The following is an 18,906-nucleotide window of genomic DNA, read 5'->3' as shown; positions in this document are numbered from 1 at the left end:
ATACGCTAAACCAGATCTTGTGCTAGGTGTTTGAAATATATTACTAAATTAAATCCTTTAAGCAACTCTAAGAGTTGTTTATCCCCATTTTATGGATTGAATAACTGAAGCATAGAAAGGCTAAGTAATTTGTTTAAAGTTACCAAGAGCTGGGTTTCAAGGCTGTGTTGATTGCTTCTAAAGTCCACACTCTACAACCACAGCTGGAGTCACAGTTGTTTCTGTGACCACATATGCCCAGGGTAGCTCGGGTACGATGCCATTTGCACTTGTGGTTTGCCTGCTGCATATTTTTATTGAGTTTTGCTTTTATCTTTATTATTTCTTTTCTTCTACTCATTGGGGTTTAATTGACACTTTTTTGTCTAGTTTCTTGACATGGAATGTTAGAGAATTAATTTTAATTATCTACTCTTGGAGTATGTGCATTTTAAGTTCTAAATTTCCCTCTGAGCACTACTTTAGCTGTTTTTAGTAAGTATTGGCATGCCATATTTGCACACTATTCAGTTCAAATCACTTTTTTAAATTTCCCTTGTCATTTCTTGTTTCACCTATGGATAACTTGTGTTTCTTATATTCCAAAGATGTGGAGGATTTCCTAGCTATTTTCTGTTATCAGTGTCCAGTTTAGTTTCATTATGGTCCAAGATTATACACTGTGTCACTTCAATGTTTTGAAATTTGTAGTGACTTGCTTAAGGCCCAGAATATGGTATATCTTGATGAATATTCCAAGTGCATTTGAAATGCAGGTGTTTTCTGCTGGTTTTGGTTTTATCATTCTTTAAATGTCAATTAGGTAAAGTTGGTTAATGGTATTGTTCAAATCATTTATATCCCTACTGATCTTCTGTGTGCCTGCTCTACCTGTTGCTGAGAGAAATATGTCAATATCTCCAACTATTATGGTCAATTTGTCTACATCTTGTTTAGGTCTGTCAATATTTGCTTTATGTATGCTGAGGCTATCTTACGTGCTCATACAAATTTGTGCCTGTTGAATTGACACTTTTACCACCATCAAATGTCTCTGTGTCTATCATAATACTTCCTTTCTCAGTGCCTATACTCTCTAATATGAAATAGTCACATCACTTTTCTTTTGTTTGGGATTGGCAGGTTTTTTCTTTCTTTACATCTTTTCACTCTTAACATTTCTTTGCCTTTACACCTAAAGTGTGTCTCACATAAACTGTGCGTTTTTAGATCATTTTTGAAATGCAGCCAGTATAGTTTTTAGTCCCCCTATAGTTAATAGACTACTGATATAGTTGGTTATATCATATATACATGACATACCAAATAATATTCATTTGACATTTTTTAGTAGATTATACTTCTTGGTTTAAAATGTCCCTCTTTTCATCCACTTATTCATCATTTCCTCTATTTTCTTTCACATAGTTATTCAAAGTCTTTATCTGCTAAATCCAGGATGAGGATCGTCTATTTTTTTCTATTGATTATTGTTCACATTTTCTGCCTCTTTGCATATCTGTTATTTTTTTTACTGTTGCCGATCTTTGTGTATCAAACAACCAAAGTGAATGATGGTTGTATTCTTTTTTTTCCTATGAGTGTTTGCTCTTCTGTTGGGCACGTGGTGTGAGGGGCTGAGTGTCTCAGTTCACTCCAAATTGAGCTGGGGTGGCTAGGATGCAGGTCTGTGAGATCTAACCTGCCTTTCATCTCCAATAGCTGGGGCAGGGGGTGGGGGTGGGTACTGTAGTCATGTGCTTGTCACAGGCCTTTTCCACTAATGGGACTTGCTCTCCCAAGCACCATAGACTGCAGGTGATGGCATCCAGCCTTCGCAGCCTCCCACGCTGCTCAAGCCTTTAGCAATAATCCTCCAAGCCTGTGCACGTGTCGGGAGCTTCCTGGATTCTCTTGTCTCCGAGACTCCTGTTTATTTCAAATCAAAGCAAATTCCTCCGTGGAATTAAATGGCTGGCTATCTCAGCTCATGCTGGAAGGGATCTTTCCAGACTACACTTTTAGTTCAACTCTTTCTCTTTATTTTTCTTGCACTTTGATGTCTTTAATGTCTAGTTAATTTAATTTAATTTTTTTCGTGATTCATCCATTTTGTTTATCTAGAAAGTGCAGTGAGGTGTTGAACTGAAACCACCTACTAAATTGTATACTGAAAAGAAAGTTCACTGGTCACCCTAAGTTTTAATAATTGATTTAAAAATAAACATTTAAAGAGAAGCCAATTCACATCTTAGTGATGACTTGTAATTACTACCTAATTCTTCTGTTTTATTATTTTTTTAAATTTAAAAACAAGGCATATCTATTTTCTTTCTGGGACGTGACACTACATTTTGTATTAGGTTAACATACACTGATTATATTAATTTGAAACCTTTGAAATATCTGAGTTCCTAAAATCCAAACTTTGGTTGTCAACTTTTACCTAGGAAAAGATGTACAGCTCAACTGCTCTGCTTTGCTGAACAAAAATGATGTGGTTTATTGGATCTTCGAGACAGAAAATGGATCAGATCCTAATGTACATGAAGAGAACAAAAGTAGAAACTGGTATGTATATGTGATACATGACATGTATCATGTATATGTAATATAAGAATTATATCACATATACATGATATAAAAAATGCTGGATTCCTAAGTGGCTGATGTGGTGTTTGGGATTAGTTTAAATTATAATTATAATTTACATATTTTATAATTACAGTTGTCATACTTTAGGTTGATGGATTATGCAGAAATTTATTTCCAAGATCTGAGTTAGAAAAAGAATGTCCATGAGAAGGTCAATGAGGGTTTTTAGCATCACCTTACAAAAGCAGCTTTTGGGCCTGGTGTGTGTGCCTGTGGCCCCAGCTACTCAGGAGGCTAAGGTGGGAGGATCACTTGAGCCCAGGAGTTTGAGTCCACCCTGGGCAACATAGAGAGACCCAGTCTTTAAAAAAAAATTAAAATAAATAAGTATATTAAAGGTAGCTTTTGATCAGTAAGGATCTAGTGGTGATGGAGATTTTTAAGTAGCTTCTTATAAAAGAGTAATTACCTAGGCCATGGTTTTTGCATTTTGAAAAATGTAAGTGCATTACTTTTACTAATGTGCCATAAAAGTTCCAAAGGACGTGTATATTGATCCTTAAATAGCCTACATTCTTCCAACAAGGAAGATTTATTAAAACAATTTTATTTAAGATTTAATTAAATTAAACAATTTAATTAAAGATTTATTAAAACAAAACATACTCTGAATATGGTCATTTAAACTTTTCTGAATGGCTTTAGGTCATACTGTGATTATTAATTATTATACTGATACACTACTCAGGGTCTAGTCGGTGGTGATCCTAAAGTGTCTAGCATCTTAGCTGCCCTTATTATTTTTTTTTTCTGCTTTTTACACTTGTTTTTGGTATATTCTTTGTCATTATGCCGGCAGCTCTCAATTCTTGCTAACATTTGTCTGTTAGCTCTTTACACAGCAAGGTCTGGCTCCTTGCCCAAAAACAGGCACGTGGTTGGTGCCCAATAAATGTTGAATTTGGATGAATGGTGTGGCTGTCCTGCCAGCATATCCTATCCCCAGCCACAGACCTCTGTTGGAGGTTGGCATTTCTCCCAGCTAATGGCCTCTTTCTGATCTTCAGAGGAATAGAAGACCAACTCATCAAACCTCTCAGGAATGAGCATACGCTGAGAGAGCAGGGAGATCTTTCTTTATGGTTGGATGCATACCACACACTTTTTATGTCATCTGTTTTGACTTCTCAGTGGCCTTTTGTGTCTTCTGGTTTTCATTGGTTTTAGATGGTTGCTATTTTCGGATGGGTGACTTCTGTACAGAATGGTTGTAAAATGTACTTAGCTGGAGGCTACAGTAAGGTCCATGTCCTGGGTACCGGAGACGCTTGTTGCTAGGCATTCAGGCATGTGGGGGCCACGCCTGGCTGTGCTGACGTGCAGCCCCTCCGAGCATGTCACTGGCGGGGGAAGTAGACGTCATGAGTGTTTGCTTCACACAACCACAAGACAGCTTGAATCCTCTGAGGAAGAGGAAGAGAGCTTACTGCCAGTGGTTGTCGCAAGGCATTAACTGGTATTTCTCCTGTGCCTGGGGGGTGTCTGAGAATAGTGGTTTTTGTTTTTTTGTTTTTTTTTAAGATTTAACAAAATAAAAATAATCTCTGGAATTGAATGGACAAACTTGATATGAATCTGTATCTATGCTAAACAACTTACAGCATTGTCACAATTAGTGGTGACCTTTCTGTGGGAAGAACAAGCAGTGGGGAGGGGAGAAAGTAATTGAGACAGAGAATATTTTCTTATGCTTTCAACTTAGCATCCTTTCTCCCCGCATTTTAGTTCCAGGTAGTGACAATGCCATCCCCAGATTGCCTCTGGAGGGCTGTTTCCACCAGTCCTGGTGCTCCACAAAGGAGCGGGAGGATTATTGTGGTCTACCTTTAAAAGCATCCACCGGATACAGCCTCTTGGTATATTATTAAAAAACAATAACAACAACAAAAAAAAGTACCCACCAGAAACATAGTCAACAGGGTAGCTGCCTTTGGGTATTTTAAACATAGAAATTCTCCTCTCATAGGTAATTTTGCTGATGAACAAAGCCTACTACTAAATTATTTTACTTTCTTATAGGACTTCAGAAGGCAAATTTTATTCTTCAAAACTATTGATAATTGAGAATATTAGTGAAAATAACCTCAATTTTTTATATAATTGCACTGTGGCTGGCGACGGAGGCACAGACACCAAAAGCTTCATCTTGGTGAAAAAAGGTTTGAAAGTTTTATTTTTGGAAGTTTGTGGAAACTTAGCATATTGCTGCTGAGGGACTCATGGAAGATCATCACTTCCTCACGTTCCACACCAGAACCCGGCTCCTTAGGGGTGACATGATTCATCTCATGTCACAGGCTTTCAGTGGCGGGACTGGTGCTCAGTCCCTGCTGGGAATCTCTCTGTCATGATTCCAAGCAGAGAATGAAAACACAAAGTTTGCTCTTGTATTGATATTCCAATCCCATGTAGAAATCAGGGGGCCAGAGCAGGCAGGTGGGTGAAGCTTAGGGACATGAACTGTGGGGACTGAGGCCATGGGGAGGCAATCAGGGCAACCCCCCGTATACCCAGTGTTTCCACCCAGAGCATCTGTAGGGAAATTTGCAGATCAGTGTAGGGTGAGCTTGCACTGTGGGTTCTTAAAGTTGTTCAGTGCCCACCTGATAGAGTCACCCACCTCCATCTTCTACCAAAATTGCACAGCCCAGGGCCAGTGGCTCAGTAGCTACTCAGAAATGGCTGAGACACAGAGAGACGGAATGAGAGAGAGATACACACAGTGACAGAGAGGAACCGAGACACAGAGATAGAGAGGCAGAGACAGAAATATGAAGACAGAGATGAGAGAGAAACAGAGAGACAGAGAGAGGCACACAGACACACACAAACGCACAGAGAGAGCTTCATATACACGCACACAGATGACTGTGCCTTGGCTTTGGTGAGAAATGGAAGGAGTGGGGCAGAGAGAGCCTAATGCCAGAGGCCACCCTTGACAGTTCTGCTGTCCTGGAGCCCTCTGGCAGCTCACCTAGTACACACAGAGCCATCCCTCCACCATATGCCATAATAATAGCCAACATTCAGTACAGGCTTTGTGCTAGTCTCTTCCCATGAGTTCATCTAATCTTAGCAACAAGCTTTTATAGGTGAAGAAACTTACCCAGAGTCATAGCAGGTAAAGGTATTGACATTCAGACCTGATTAGAGTCTGTGCTCTTAACTTCTACAGGAATTGTCACAGGTGTCCCCCAAACCCTGTGTGAATGCCTATGCTATTGTCTATGCACGTGTGAGGGTGAGGCTTTCAAATGTGTTGTTTTCGTTGGAACCACTGCCTTGCCTGAGTTTCTTGGTGACTGGTTGCCAACAGCCACCTCTGCCCTCTCAGAGCAGTGCAGGACTGTCCTATCCCTGCCCTAGAAGGTTCTGCCCTTGTCATTTCTCCTGCTGTGGTCACAAATGTAGGCTGGGGAACAGTATCTCACAACCCACCATAACCCCTGGAGGAACTGGGTGCCAATGTGCACATGTGTGTTTGTGTATATGTGTGGCATAGTCATGACTGTGTAGACCTTTCAAAGATACAGGAACTCCAGGGCCTGGATCTGTTCAGAGTTCACTTATTAAACAACCTTAGTTGCTTACTTGCATCCTAATTTTACTGGAAAGATAATCCCTAAAAATTGTGCTATTTAAGATGCCAAAGGTTTTAAGCATGTTTTCACTCTTTGACCTAGAAATCCTCCCACCATTGGCATCTATTCTAAGAAAATAATCAGAAATACAGATAAATGTATATGCATTTGTTCATTGCAGTTTTATGTATACTTATGAAAAATTGCAATCAAGAAAAATATTGGGATATGAATTATAATTTTAATGACCTACTGACATGCTCATATTATAATATTCAGAAATAAACAGTGACTGCCATGTGGTCTCAATTAAGTGTAAACATTCAGGGACAAAAAGAAAACTCAGAAGGAAATATACTGTCATGTTCACATGGCCATCACCATATTGTGGGATGGTTGTTAAAAATTACGTTATTCTTTATATTCCTCTATATTATCTCATATTGTCCATAATGAGAGTAAACTGAATCAATCTGGGAAATCCAATTTTAAGGGCCCTTAATTATAAAAGGGCACTTTCATACATAAAATTTGCTAAAATTCTGAGAGCTGTATGCCAGGCACTACACTAACTACTTTATGTATAATATCTCATTTAATCTTTCTCAAAGCAGCGACCCTACAAGTGAAGCAGGAACTATTATTATCTTCATTTTACAGATGATGACACTGAGGTTTAGGGGTATCCATGACTTTTTCTAGGATACAAAATAACTGATGGAGCCAGACTCCAAACCCACACAAGCTCAGTCCAGAGTTCTCTCTCTCTCAAAACTATGCATCTCTATTTATGTTCTCAACCCGCTAGCTGAGACTTAGGTTCGAGTCCCTCTGTATTTCAGCCTAGTATTTTATCACTCCAGAAATCTGATTTCCACAGGTGCAGACAGAATACATTATTGTACAGTGTTTTCAGTTTAGGTCTATGAATATCCTTGTATACATTTTTATTCTTTAAAAATTTGAGCAGAAAGATCACTACTCCAGACCAAAGGCAGGTAAGTGGAGTAACTCAATGGAACATGTCAGCACTTGGGTGGACAACTGGATTAGTGTTAAAGGTCAAAACTGACAACCGCAGTGTGATGACGGAGGACACTGCTAACATTTCTCTGATTATTATTTTTTTCTTTTTCTCTTTCTTTTCTAGCTGACATAGCTGATATCCCAGGCCACGTCTTCACGAGAGGAATGATCATAGCCACTTTGATCCTGGTGGCAGTAGTGTGCCTAGTGGTTGTGGGTGTCATTTATAGAGTTGACTTAGTTTTATTTTATAGACATTTAATGGGAAGAGATGAAACATTAACAGGTAACAATTACCGTAATGCTGGGATCTCTTATCTTATGCTCTCATTGAAAAATCAAATAAGGAACCATTAATCTTCATCTTACTTTGATTATATCGTTGACTTAATCTGTGGGAGAAGTTTTCCATGGGGAAAAATTGTTCTGCATATACCATCCGTTATGAATGTTGTTTGTGCCACCTTTTTTTGTGCTTATGTATATGGTGCCAAAAATTATTCTCTAGTTGTTTCATGTATGCATGTCATAGCCTCCTAAATGCCCTGTGAGATGCCTGAGCCCAGGAACTGTATATCTGGATGCCACTGTATACACACCACCTAGGTACCTTGTGTAGGGCATACACTCAATAAAGTTGGCTTAATTGAATTGAATTGTATTATGGCTCATCATTTTAACTTGGCAAAGGAGACTGCATAATGTACCTGTAAGGACCCTGAGATAGACACCAAATGACCCAGGTTCTAGTCTCCTATATCGACCGGGTTTTATCTACTACCATGTCTACCTGGTGATGCTATGACTCAGTTTCCCTATACTTAAAAGTGATTAGAAGTCCTTAAGTTTCAAGGTGATTACTGAATTTAGGGAAAATCAATCTAATCCATTGCACTTGCCTTTGGTTTTGTATGTGTGTTTGTGTGTATGTCTGTAGGAAAAAAAACCTTCAAAACCCAAATGTCTAAGAACCTATACAGTAGGAAGACCCTGTCCCAGCTTGGTTCATGTCTGTGATTCCCATTCTCCCCCTCATTGATAGCATCTCTGACTATAAATATACTTATTCCACTCCTTTTTAAAAAACAAATGTTGGCTTATTATGCACACTCTTTTCAACTTTTCTTTACTGTACCTTAGATACAGTTCCATGTTACATTATACAGAAGTCCCTCATTTTTTAGTGTTGCACAGTATTTTATTTGTGTGGAAATACCACTGTTTATTTAGTTTCCTTTTGATAGACATTCAGGTGTTTTCAATCTTTTGTTATTACAAAAATACTGCGATGGATAGCTTCATACCATCATTATTTCATGTGTGTGCAGTATATCTGAAGGAAAAACTCACCCAAGTGGAATTTCTGGAAATACCAAGGGCAGATGCAGCTGTTATTTTCATAGATACTGCCAATTTGCCTTCCCCTACTGCTATATTACCTAACACCTTCAAAGGAGGAGAGTAAATGTTTTCCCACAGCCTTACCCACAACCTTCTGGATTTTTGCCAATTTGATAGGTAAAATGTTATATGGCAAAGTGTATTTCACTTTAATTTGCATTTCACTTACTATACAAGAGCATGAGCAACTTTTCATTTGTTTAAGACTCATTTGCATGTCCTTTCTCAACATATCCATTCATATCCTTTGTCTATTCTCCCATTGGGCTGATGGCTTGGCTTGGCTTGGCTTGGCTTTTCTTTTCTTTTCTTTTCTTTTTTGCTTATTTATTTCAAGGAGCTATTTGCATTTTAGGGAGGTTAGCCTATAATATGAAATGCAAATATTCTTAGGTTGTATTTGTCTTTTGACTTTGGTTATAATAGTGTGCTATGCAGAAGACTTTTAAAAATGTACTGAAATGTCTTTTCTTTTATAGTCATAAGTACAAAGACTTCCTAACCTCAATTTGTAAATAAATTCTTATATTAGTTCCTTTGAGATTTTTATAGAAACATTTTTTACATTTACAGCTTGTAACTTAACAATATAAAATCTGCAAAGTTAATAAATTGAGCTTTGAGCCTGTGTGGGTGTGCGATTTTGCTATGGAGAGAGATGTCTGTATTTGATATTCTCCAAATAGTGTCTGCTTGCATAGACCAGTATTTGTCATCAAATGGACATTGACTAATTTCTCCCTTTCTGATTTTCAACTGAGATTTTTTTTTCTCTTAAGCTGTGTTTGACCTGATTTACAACTGATTTTTTTCAATTTACACTCTTTAGCTCTCAATATGGTAGCGCACAGAGACATTTAAAGACGTGCTCTAAATCATTTCTACTCAAAGTGTGGTCCACGAACAGAAAGTCTATGAAAAGGGCAGAAATGGAGACATAAGTGCAAAAATACAAACTTTTATAGCAATTTAATATTGCTACAATATTCGAGAGTATGTTTAGTATTGTTTTATGAAGGATTGGAAATGAAACTAATCAATTAAAAAAGCAATTTAAATTAAAACATGGTCATTCACGACACAGAGTTTGAAAAGCATGGGTCTACCTCACTCCTTGTAATCCCACATATTCATTCACATGATGGTTTCCTTTATACAAAATCAACCAACCAACCAAACAGACAAAAAAATTACTACTAGCTTTAAAATTCCTTATCTTGAGGACTTTGCTCTGTCAATTCTCAAAGCCACGAAATCTTTTGTTACCTGGATTTAAAGTAAAATTGTGACATAAATTAGCAGATTTATATTTAAAAAAGAGAATTGCTTAAAATAAGAAAGCAATTAATACTTGAAAAACTCTTAAGAGAATTGCTTAAAATAATTTGAAAGCAATTAATACTTGAAAAACTAATTTTTCATGGGTAAGAGCAAAGCTATATTGTATATAACATAAACGCATATTTGATGGAATTGTCTTCCAGGTTTATTGCAATCTGTTATGCCCTAATTATAAGACCAAAAGTGTGCCTTTTTAAAAAAGTGTGCTGATTAAGTTGTCTTACATCTTGGTGCCTATTTTCATCACTGACGAAATGACAATGCCAGTGGAAACACTGGCCCTTACATCACTAACAAATAGCTATATTTCACAGTAATTAAAAAGTATTTGGGGGACTTATTTTCTGATTAAACTAATAACTGATTTTATTTTTACCAACTTTTTCTACCTTTGATATTTATGTAATTCTGCAATTTTATCAAAATTTCTTATCTTTCGTATGCATGCAGTTCTGCAAAGCAATTGCTTTAGATCCACAATACGTTCTGACTGGAACTGCTGAATCAGAGTGCTGTAGGTATCAATAGAACTGAAGACGCTTTTGCTAGAAAGGGAAAGTGGTGTTTGGTTAGCCTGACCACTGTTGAGGATGCTGGGTTGGGCTGTTAAGCACAAACGAAGTGGCACCACAAAGGGCATGAATGGTTTCATCCTGTTACCTGACAATGAAGAATCCGATAATATTAGCCTTTAACTCAGTAGCAATTTCATTAATCCCGTTAAATACCCAAGCATCAATCTGACTCCTCTGCCGTCTAACCAACTGTCATGGCATAAACACAGACCGTGCCCCTACCACTTCCTTTCTTCCTCTACCGATTCCAGTCAGCATCAGTTGTATTTTTTAGGACCCGACTCAAAATTTTCTTCGTTTAGAATGCATGTCCATGGGGATTACTCCTTCTTCCCTGGCCAGGTTATTTTGTTTGTTTCATTTGTGTTACCCTGTTTTCCTTCTGCGAATGTGTGTTTGTAACTTTTCTCAGGTTGGTACATGTGTCTGCTTTGCCTTCCTCAAATAGATTGGATGAAGCTAAAAGAGAGAATTGTACAATTTTTTAGTTATCTAGTTAGGAAAATGGTCTATTGTTCTTTAGGTAACTCGTTTCCTCTAGAATTTGTTCCCTTAGCCATGGGAATACTGTTTCATTATCAGAAAATTAAATAGGAGCAGATGTTATGATCAGTGAAAACCTTTCAATGGATCAGAAGTTTTCCTTTTGACATTAAATATCTTATAGTATTTTAAATATTACAGCATGTGTTCCTGTAGCATATTGTTTCAATCACCTCTGTTGTTTCTTCCCACTCTCCAGTGTCAACACAGCTTTGTTTCTATCTTCCCTTCCTAGGGGGTCATTGTGAGGGTAGAAATTAGGATGGTGGTAGGATTAAGTGACGTGAATAAGCTAAAGTGAGATTTGATTTCCACTCCTGGAATGAGGGCATATTTGGGCTCTTTGGCCTGTCTTTAAATTCCTTTAATGCCCTGATCTATAGTATTTATTTCTCTCTATCCCTCTATGATGTCGAGCAGTGGGCGTCTTAAAGCAGATGCTTAAAAAAAATTTGGCTATTTGGTTGCTTGGTTAGTATATGAGGTTTAAATATAAACAACACTATATTTCAGTTTTCTTTTTCAATGATTCTATACTCATTATTTGTCATGTTCACTCAGGTTTGCACTTAAATAAACTTTTGTTTACACATTAATAAAAAGAGTCAACCTTATCTCCTAGATGGAAAAACATATGATGCTTTTGTGTCTTACCTAAAAGACTGTCGCCCTGAAAATGGAGAAGAGTACACTTTTGCTGTGGAGATCTTGCCCAGGGTGTTGGAGAAGCATTTTGGGTATAAGTTATGCATATTCGAAAGGGACGTAATGCCTGGAGGAGGTAAGAAGGGAATGCCAGACACAAAAATATCTGGGATATTTTCTTTTTGAAAAATTAATCACTAGCCCTAGAGACAGCTTATCCAATTTTCCTTACAAACAAATAAACAAGGTCCTTTAAACCAGGTAAGTCAACATAATCAATTGTGAGAGAACAGTGTGCTTCCCATAGTCTCTCCTCTTGAGCTCTATTCTTTCCACTTCATGATTCTCTGAAAATCTGGGGAAAGGGACTGGGAGTTTCATTTTCAGATCCAGCTCCGGCGTTGGTGCTATCGTGAGGTATTCATCTAAGCAATGACCCACAGTGAGAATATTTGTACCGCAGAACCCATTCCTTATATAAGCCATGTTTGGACTATAGACACAGGTTAATTCTTACTAGGAAATGTTCGTTCTTTATTGCATTGATATGGGTGTGAAAATTAGAGTAGAAAATTGGAGAGTTGGAAAGGGAGAAATGAGGAAATTGGTGATTCCTATTAGATCATAGTTATGGAATTCAATGGTTTTCATTAATATATGAATACAAATGGCCACAGCACAAATAGTGAAGCAAATTATAGTTAAAATTAAAATAAAAATAGTAACATTTCCATGCTTTCTCTGTTTTTTTCCAAAGTCTTCCAGAGCATTTGAAATCTGGTGTCAAATTATTTTGGATACTGATGTTAATAAAAACCACAAATGTCATTGTTAGCATCATTCGCTCATTCATCCAATATTCATTGAGTGCCAGCCATCCCTGTGGCAAGTTGTGAGCTAAGCATTGAAGTTACAGCAGTGAATAAGAAGGAATTGCATTCTTTCCTCCTGTATTACAAATTAGAAAGGAGAAATATGACTAACTAGAAAGACAAGATATACTACTGTTTAGTGGTAAACAACTTCTCAAAAGGAATAATGTGGCGAATTGTCAGGCGCATATATCACTGTGGTATTTTTGTGTGGCAATTCTTTGTATCTAAGAAGGCATATGATATTTAGAAAGCATTTATGCTTGGCTTTGCATAATTTTACTACATCTGCATTATTTTCTAGGAGTCGTTTTGAAAATAGATTTCTTCTTAGTTATTAAATACAAGTAAAAAAATGTTTGTGTGTTCAATTGTAATTAGGTTTGGTTGAAACCTCTGTTTGAGAAGGGTCAGACGTCTAGAACAGGGGTTGGCATACCACCCATGGGTCAAAATCCCACTCGCCACCCCTATTGAAATGCAGCCACAAACATTTGTATATATGTTGAGCCACAACAACAGAGTTGAGTATTTGTGACAAAGTGTGACCTGCAAAGCCTAAAATATTTACTATCTGGCCCTTTACAGAAAACATTTGCCAACCCCTGGTCTAAAATAATGGCTAGGTTTGTTTTTGGTCTTTCGTTTGTCTTTCAGTCCTTAAATTCTGATTTTAATGTGCTCCTTTGTGCACACAGAGAAGCAAAGTAGTATAATAGTGAGGGGAAATATACTCCGCCTGGGTTTGGATTCTGGTTCTGTCACTTACCAGCTGTGTGACTCTGGGCAGGTTACTTAACTGCTCTGTGCTTTGGCTTCCTTGTCTGTAAAATGGGGGTAATAACAATACCTTCTTCATAGGGTCATTATGATGATTAAATGAGTTAATATACATAAACAATTTAAAAGAAGGCATGGCACTGAGTAAGTGCTCAATGTTCATTATTGTTGTGTCCTAGATGATTGTTTGTCATAGGCATCTAAAACTGAAAATAAATGGTTTGTCTTAAAAAAAACCTCATTAGTAAGGTTAAGATTTAAATAATATAAAGTAGGACCGTGCAAAATAATTTTTATCTCATGACGACCTTTTCAGATCTCTTGAATTAATGTGGCACCTCTTGCCTTTTCAGCTGTTGTTGACGAGATCCACTCATTGATAGAGAAGAGCCGACGACTGATCATTGTCCTGAGCAAAAGTTACATGTCTAATGAAGTCAGGTATGAACTTGAAAGTGGACTCCATGAAGCGCTGGTGGAAAGGAAAATTAAAATAATCCTAATTGAATTTACGCCTGTTAGTGACTTCACATTCTTGCCCCAATCGCTAACGCTTTTGAAATCTCACAGAGTTCTCAAGTGGAAGGCTGACAAATCTCTTTCCTATAACTCAAGGTTCTGGAAAAATCTCCTTTACTTAATGCCTGCAAAAACATCCAATCCAGGCAGAGATGAATCAGAAATCTTGCCTGTTCTTTCAAAGCCTTGATCTCTAGAAAAGCTGAATGTCAAAAAGAACTCCAGATACTTTGGGATTGAGTGTATGAGGCTGTTCACAACAAAGGCTGTTATTCAAAATACTTAACTCTATCACAATTCCGCTCAGCGTTTGAAGATCAAGCTTGTCATTGGGTTGTCGAGAATAAGATGGAACGTTGAGCTGTGGTCATGTGTTCCCAGAAGATTCTGGAATTCAAAAGAAGTGAATCTCCTTTTCCTCCCTTGTCCATAACTGGATGCAGCTGTTCATACTTAATCCCATACTCAGCAAAAGTGAGGCTGGGCATGATGCAAAATAACTGATGCCTTCCCAACAAGGCACATCTTTAAGGGTTTTTAATGCTAGTGATTAATTTGAAAGAGAGGATATTAAGTGCACGAAAAGGCCATTTCTCTGAATCAGTGGGTGACGGAGTATGTGGAATGCTGCCTTCACTCCCCAACACTGCAGATCTTGCGTGAGATGTGGGAGGAGAGAGCTGGCGGGGCTGCCCGCAGAGCCCGGGAGTGCCTGGAGGGGCGCCGTGGCCACAGCTGCAGACCAACAGTTCTTGGAACCCCAGTAGGGCACTGGGCACAGAGCCTGCTTGCTTGAACCTATTTCTGGGAACTTCTTAAAGGGAACCCAAAACACTTTTTCTTTCATGAGAGACACAAATTTTAATTCAATTAAAAGAAAAAAAAAAATCACATGTTTAAAATACCCCTAGCATGGAAGCAGCATCGTGGTGGTGAAGCCTCTCCTAAGCTCCAATCCTGAGTTTGCTACCTAATTCTGCTACCTCTGGAACTTTAACCTCTCTGTGCGTCAGTTTCTTCATCTGTCAAATGAGACTTTGTAATAACTGTACCTACCTCACAGGGGTACTAAATGAATACATATAAGGAAAGTACTTACCACAGTTCTTGGCACAGACTTAGCACTGTGTAAATGTTACCATTACTGTTATTGTTATTATTACCATTATTAGTTATTACTAAGATAATTAATTATTTAGCAGTGGACTAAATGGAAGCCACAGGGCAGTAAAGGGAAGCAGATCTAGAGAGGAAGGCAGTTTTGACTTGAGGACATTTGTGTATGTAGAGAAGCACATAGGAGAAGCGTATGGAGAGGGCAGAAACTGTTTCTCCATTGGGCATCTGCTACTTTTGACGATGCCAGACAGATATCTGTCTCCCTAGGGTGAGCCCAACACTGTGGACCTTCTTCATGGCCTCAAACGTCATGGCTGTCCATGAAAAATCATTGAGACTGAAACCATCAGTTTGCAAGGCTGGTTAGAACGTAGGGGAGCAGCATGAATGTTCTAGAAAAGTTTAAATCAGAGACTTTAAAACAGATGGAGTAGATATTGCTCAAAATCAAAGAAGTATGAGATTTTCTGTGCAAGAAAATGATTTAAGTTTTGTGGTGCTTATGCTTTTGTGTGCCAATTGGCTGGCTAAAAAGAATTTAATTAATAATTTATGTTTTATGTGTAAAAAATATATTAGTAAAAATATATAATCAAAAGAAATTTTATTGCTATAATCATAGTCTCTAATACATAGAATGATTTTGCCTTTTTCTTTCAGTATGCATGCTTTAAAATACATTAAGTGTATTTTGCATTGAGTGCATTTGTATTAAATGTGTTAAATATATACATTAGATGTGTGCTTTAAAATACTTAAAATACGTTAATGAACCATTGGTCTAATGCCTTTATTTCTGAAATGTCTCAACAACTTTATCACTTACTTTAAGATTCCAGTCCCTCATTTTCAACATATACGCCTAGCCATTTTAATAGAATAGGGGCCATTCAGAATGAACTCCTACATCTTTCCCTTATTAAACGTTACATTTCTTTGTACCTACCTTCTGGTTTTACCTTCCATCCAGGAGCAAAAGAAGAATTCCCTTCCCTCTCTCTCAAGGGCACTCAATACTAAACACAGGCACTTACATACGCTAGACCTTCACATGCCAGTTAATTGATACGCATATTTTAAAATTTCAGTTCAAACGTTCCCAACCAGGGCTAATAAATAACTTCTTAGGTATAGAGCATCTTTCTCTTCCATGAGCTCAGATGCTCTTAAACTGTGAAGTCTATTTCAGAGAATCACAGCAACCAACACTCGAGGATCTATAAAGAAACACCTCATGGATGTTTGTCAAGCGCTAGAAGCATTTATTAAATCAGAGCTATATTCTCTCAAAGCAGAGAGAACCCTTATGCCCCACATATTACAAATCCAGGTTGAGACATAGTGAGTCCAGGGACTTGACCACAGTCATGCCCTAGCTGTGACCGGGCTGGGACAGAAAAGTGTACCGTCTCCTCTTTATAGAACTGCCTGTTGGAGAGTGAGGATGGAGGGAAGCATCTTGGAGGCTGCAGACACTTTTCTGGGGAGGCAAATTACACTCTGCGGGCCTAGGGCTGGGTTCTGCGGAGACGGAGACGAAGCCGGCTGCTTAGGACTAGCTCAGAGGAGAAGAGAGTGAGAGGCCTTCTCACTTCAGGAGTCCCTCTAAGCCATTAGGGGCAAATAAGCATTCAAAGGCAGTACAGGATGAAAGTGGAGTATGTCCTTTGTGGCGTCTGCTGAGATACAGGGACTTGGGCTAGGAGGTGGCCTGCATTGGGCTTGCTAGCGTTCTCAGCAAGGCGCAGAAAGCAGGCAGCCATCTGAAGTGGGGACATTGGCAACATCAGTGGCCAAAGACAAATCATAGCTTTAAATATTCAGAGGAAATGACCTGTCTCCCTGGCCTGATGTGCAGCTGTGCGGGAGGGGCCCGTGCGTCTGGGCAAACCATCTTTCTGAGCAGAAGCTGCTCTGAGAGGAGGGACTTCCAGCAACGGAGGAATCTTCAGAGAGTGGCCCCGCCACAGAGCTAACAGGAAGCGGCGTGTGAGAGCACTATGGGCAGGACACGCAGCCTGGCTGCCTGCAGGCACGCAGGCTGGTGGTGATCTCAGTGCAGGCTGGGCGCTTTCAAACCAGCACCCATATACCTATCCGAGGCTTTTGAAAACTAATTTGTATCTCTTTCTGGAATATTTTGTGAGTGCACACATGCACCCAGGGAACACCATACCTCATTTATACAATTGCTACAACTTGAAGCATGGGTTTCATAATTAATGGCGAGCGTGTTAATAGACTTTCGAATTGTGTTTGGGAGTCTTAGGGTCCCTCAGAGGTGCCTCAGGGACCATTCTGAGATGGTGGGATGGAAAATTGGGGGACATGTGAGCTGGGCCCCCCTTCACCTCATCGCTCCTCCAAATGCACACAACCAGAGCCACGCTGCTTTTATCCATGTTGTATGTTGAGGTCTCACATAATATTTTGTTTAACAAAATAGAGTACCTCTGAAAAGGTCATGGTTTAGATGTAATGAACACAATTCTCCCTAGCTAGTTTAAACAGAAATGGTTACAGAATTGTTTAGAGAGATAAAGAAACCCACTCCAGGCTCCTTTTGCAGGGATATCTTCCAAATATACACACAAAAAAACCTGGGTTGCCAAAAGAGCTGCTGATCCTGCCACAGCCAGAAAGAAATATGTGCAGTCAGGAAGCTCCTGCTGCACGCAGCCCAGCTCCAGAACCACGCAGGCTGCAGGCCAAGTTGATCGAGAGACCCCGAGTATGGAATTGCTGAGGGCTGAGAAAACCAGTTGTTTCTGCGCACTAACTCAGGGCACTAGGAGCAACAGCTTTGAATGACAGTCTTAGCAGCGGGGGACGCTGGGCACTGCCCTCCAATCACCAGCAGAGATGGCCTTAGAGGTGTCGCCTTCCAGTCCAAGTCATTCGTTTTAGATGCTCTCCAAGGCCTGTATTAAGATGAGACAGAGAAGGGAGCAGCAGAGCACAGAGGCCAGTACATCAATGCCTAGAGGCTTAGAGTCTTTCTCTTGAAGGACATTTGGCTCTGATTCCTGACACATGAAACTGACCAGAAGGCATCTTGGTCATAGGGTGACCTTGGAAAGAAATAGACTAAGACCACTTATATTGTGCTTGCATTTCCTTACAACCAGACCTCATATAGACCAACATAACCTCTAAAACATGCCTGAAAAATAACTGCACTGTGAATTTAGAATGATTATCTCATAAGGCCTCTGAAAATGAAAGAACGAGTAAGTGGGTTTTTAGAAATATGTGTGGCACAATAATCAGCTTTAAAATATCCAAAAGATTTGGTTGCATTATCTTTACTATATTCAATGATCATTCGCACTATGCACAGAATGAAGTTTAAAGATGAATGAAGGTGTTAGGAAAATATGAGCTATAATTGGGATGCATTTTTAACAAATATATATGAAATTAGCATCCAAATGAGAGTTGTCCTCTTCAAAGTAAGCACCTAAGCAGACTACAAACTTTCTAAAATGGTTTTCTTGAAGCAAACCACTTTTTAAAATTTGTCTTTAGAAAACTCACAACCCAAGGCACATGATAGCTTACATTTTCATTCATTAGTAAAGTAGATATTTTTGAAATTATCAAAGTCACTTGAGCTAAGCCTGATGAATAATGTTGATAATAAAGTTGATTTTTAAAATCAAAAGCAAAGTGTGATGTTAAAGTTACATTTTTTTTTGCAATGAGTTTTAAACTAGTTATTGGCTTTTGAAGTTGTTTCTTTTGATTTTCAATGTTATTATATTATTACATTCAAATTGTGAAATTTAGAAAAAGTATGGCCAAGAGGGAATTCAAGCTTATGTTAACTGAAAAGACAAAAAGAGAGGACCTGGCTTTACTTTTTAAAAT

The 18,906-nt window shown here is 38.6% G+C and overlaps 1 protein-coding gene across 1 annotated transcript in view; it reads left to right on the top strand.

Moving 5' to 3' along the window:
• Positions 1-14,107, top strand: part of IL18R1 (interleukin 18 receptor 1) — a 30,303-nt gene extending 16,196 nt beyond the window's left edge. The window contains exons 6-10 of the mRNA XM_069494681.1: positions 2,430-2,550; positions 4,654-4,793; positions 7,366-7,527; positions 11,724-11,882; positions 13,752-14,107. Of these exons, the coding sequence (XP_069350782.1) occupies positions 2,430-2,550; positions 4,654-4,793; positions 7,366-7,527; positions 11,724-11,882; positions 13,752-14,107 (938 nt within the window). The remainder of the gene's footprint in view (positions 1-2,429; positions 2,551-4,653; positions 4,794-7,365; positions 7,528-11,723; positions 11,883-13,751) is intronic.
• The last annotated feature ends 4,799 nt before the right edge of the window (positions 14,108-18,906 follow it).

The sequence above is a fragment of the Eulemur rufifrons genome, chromosome 19, assembly GCF_041146395.1.
Source record: "Eulemur rufifrons isolate Redbay chromosome 19, OSU_ERuf_1, whole genome shotgun sequence".
NCBI classification, from domain to species: domain Eukaryota; kingdom Metazoa; phylum Chordata; class Mammalia; order Primates; family Lemuridae; genus Eulemur; species Eulemur rufifrons.
This window is presented reverse-complemented; position numbering and strand designations above follow the sequence as displayed.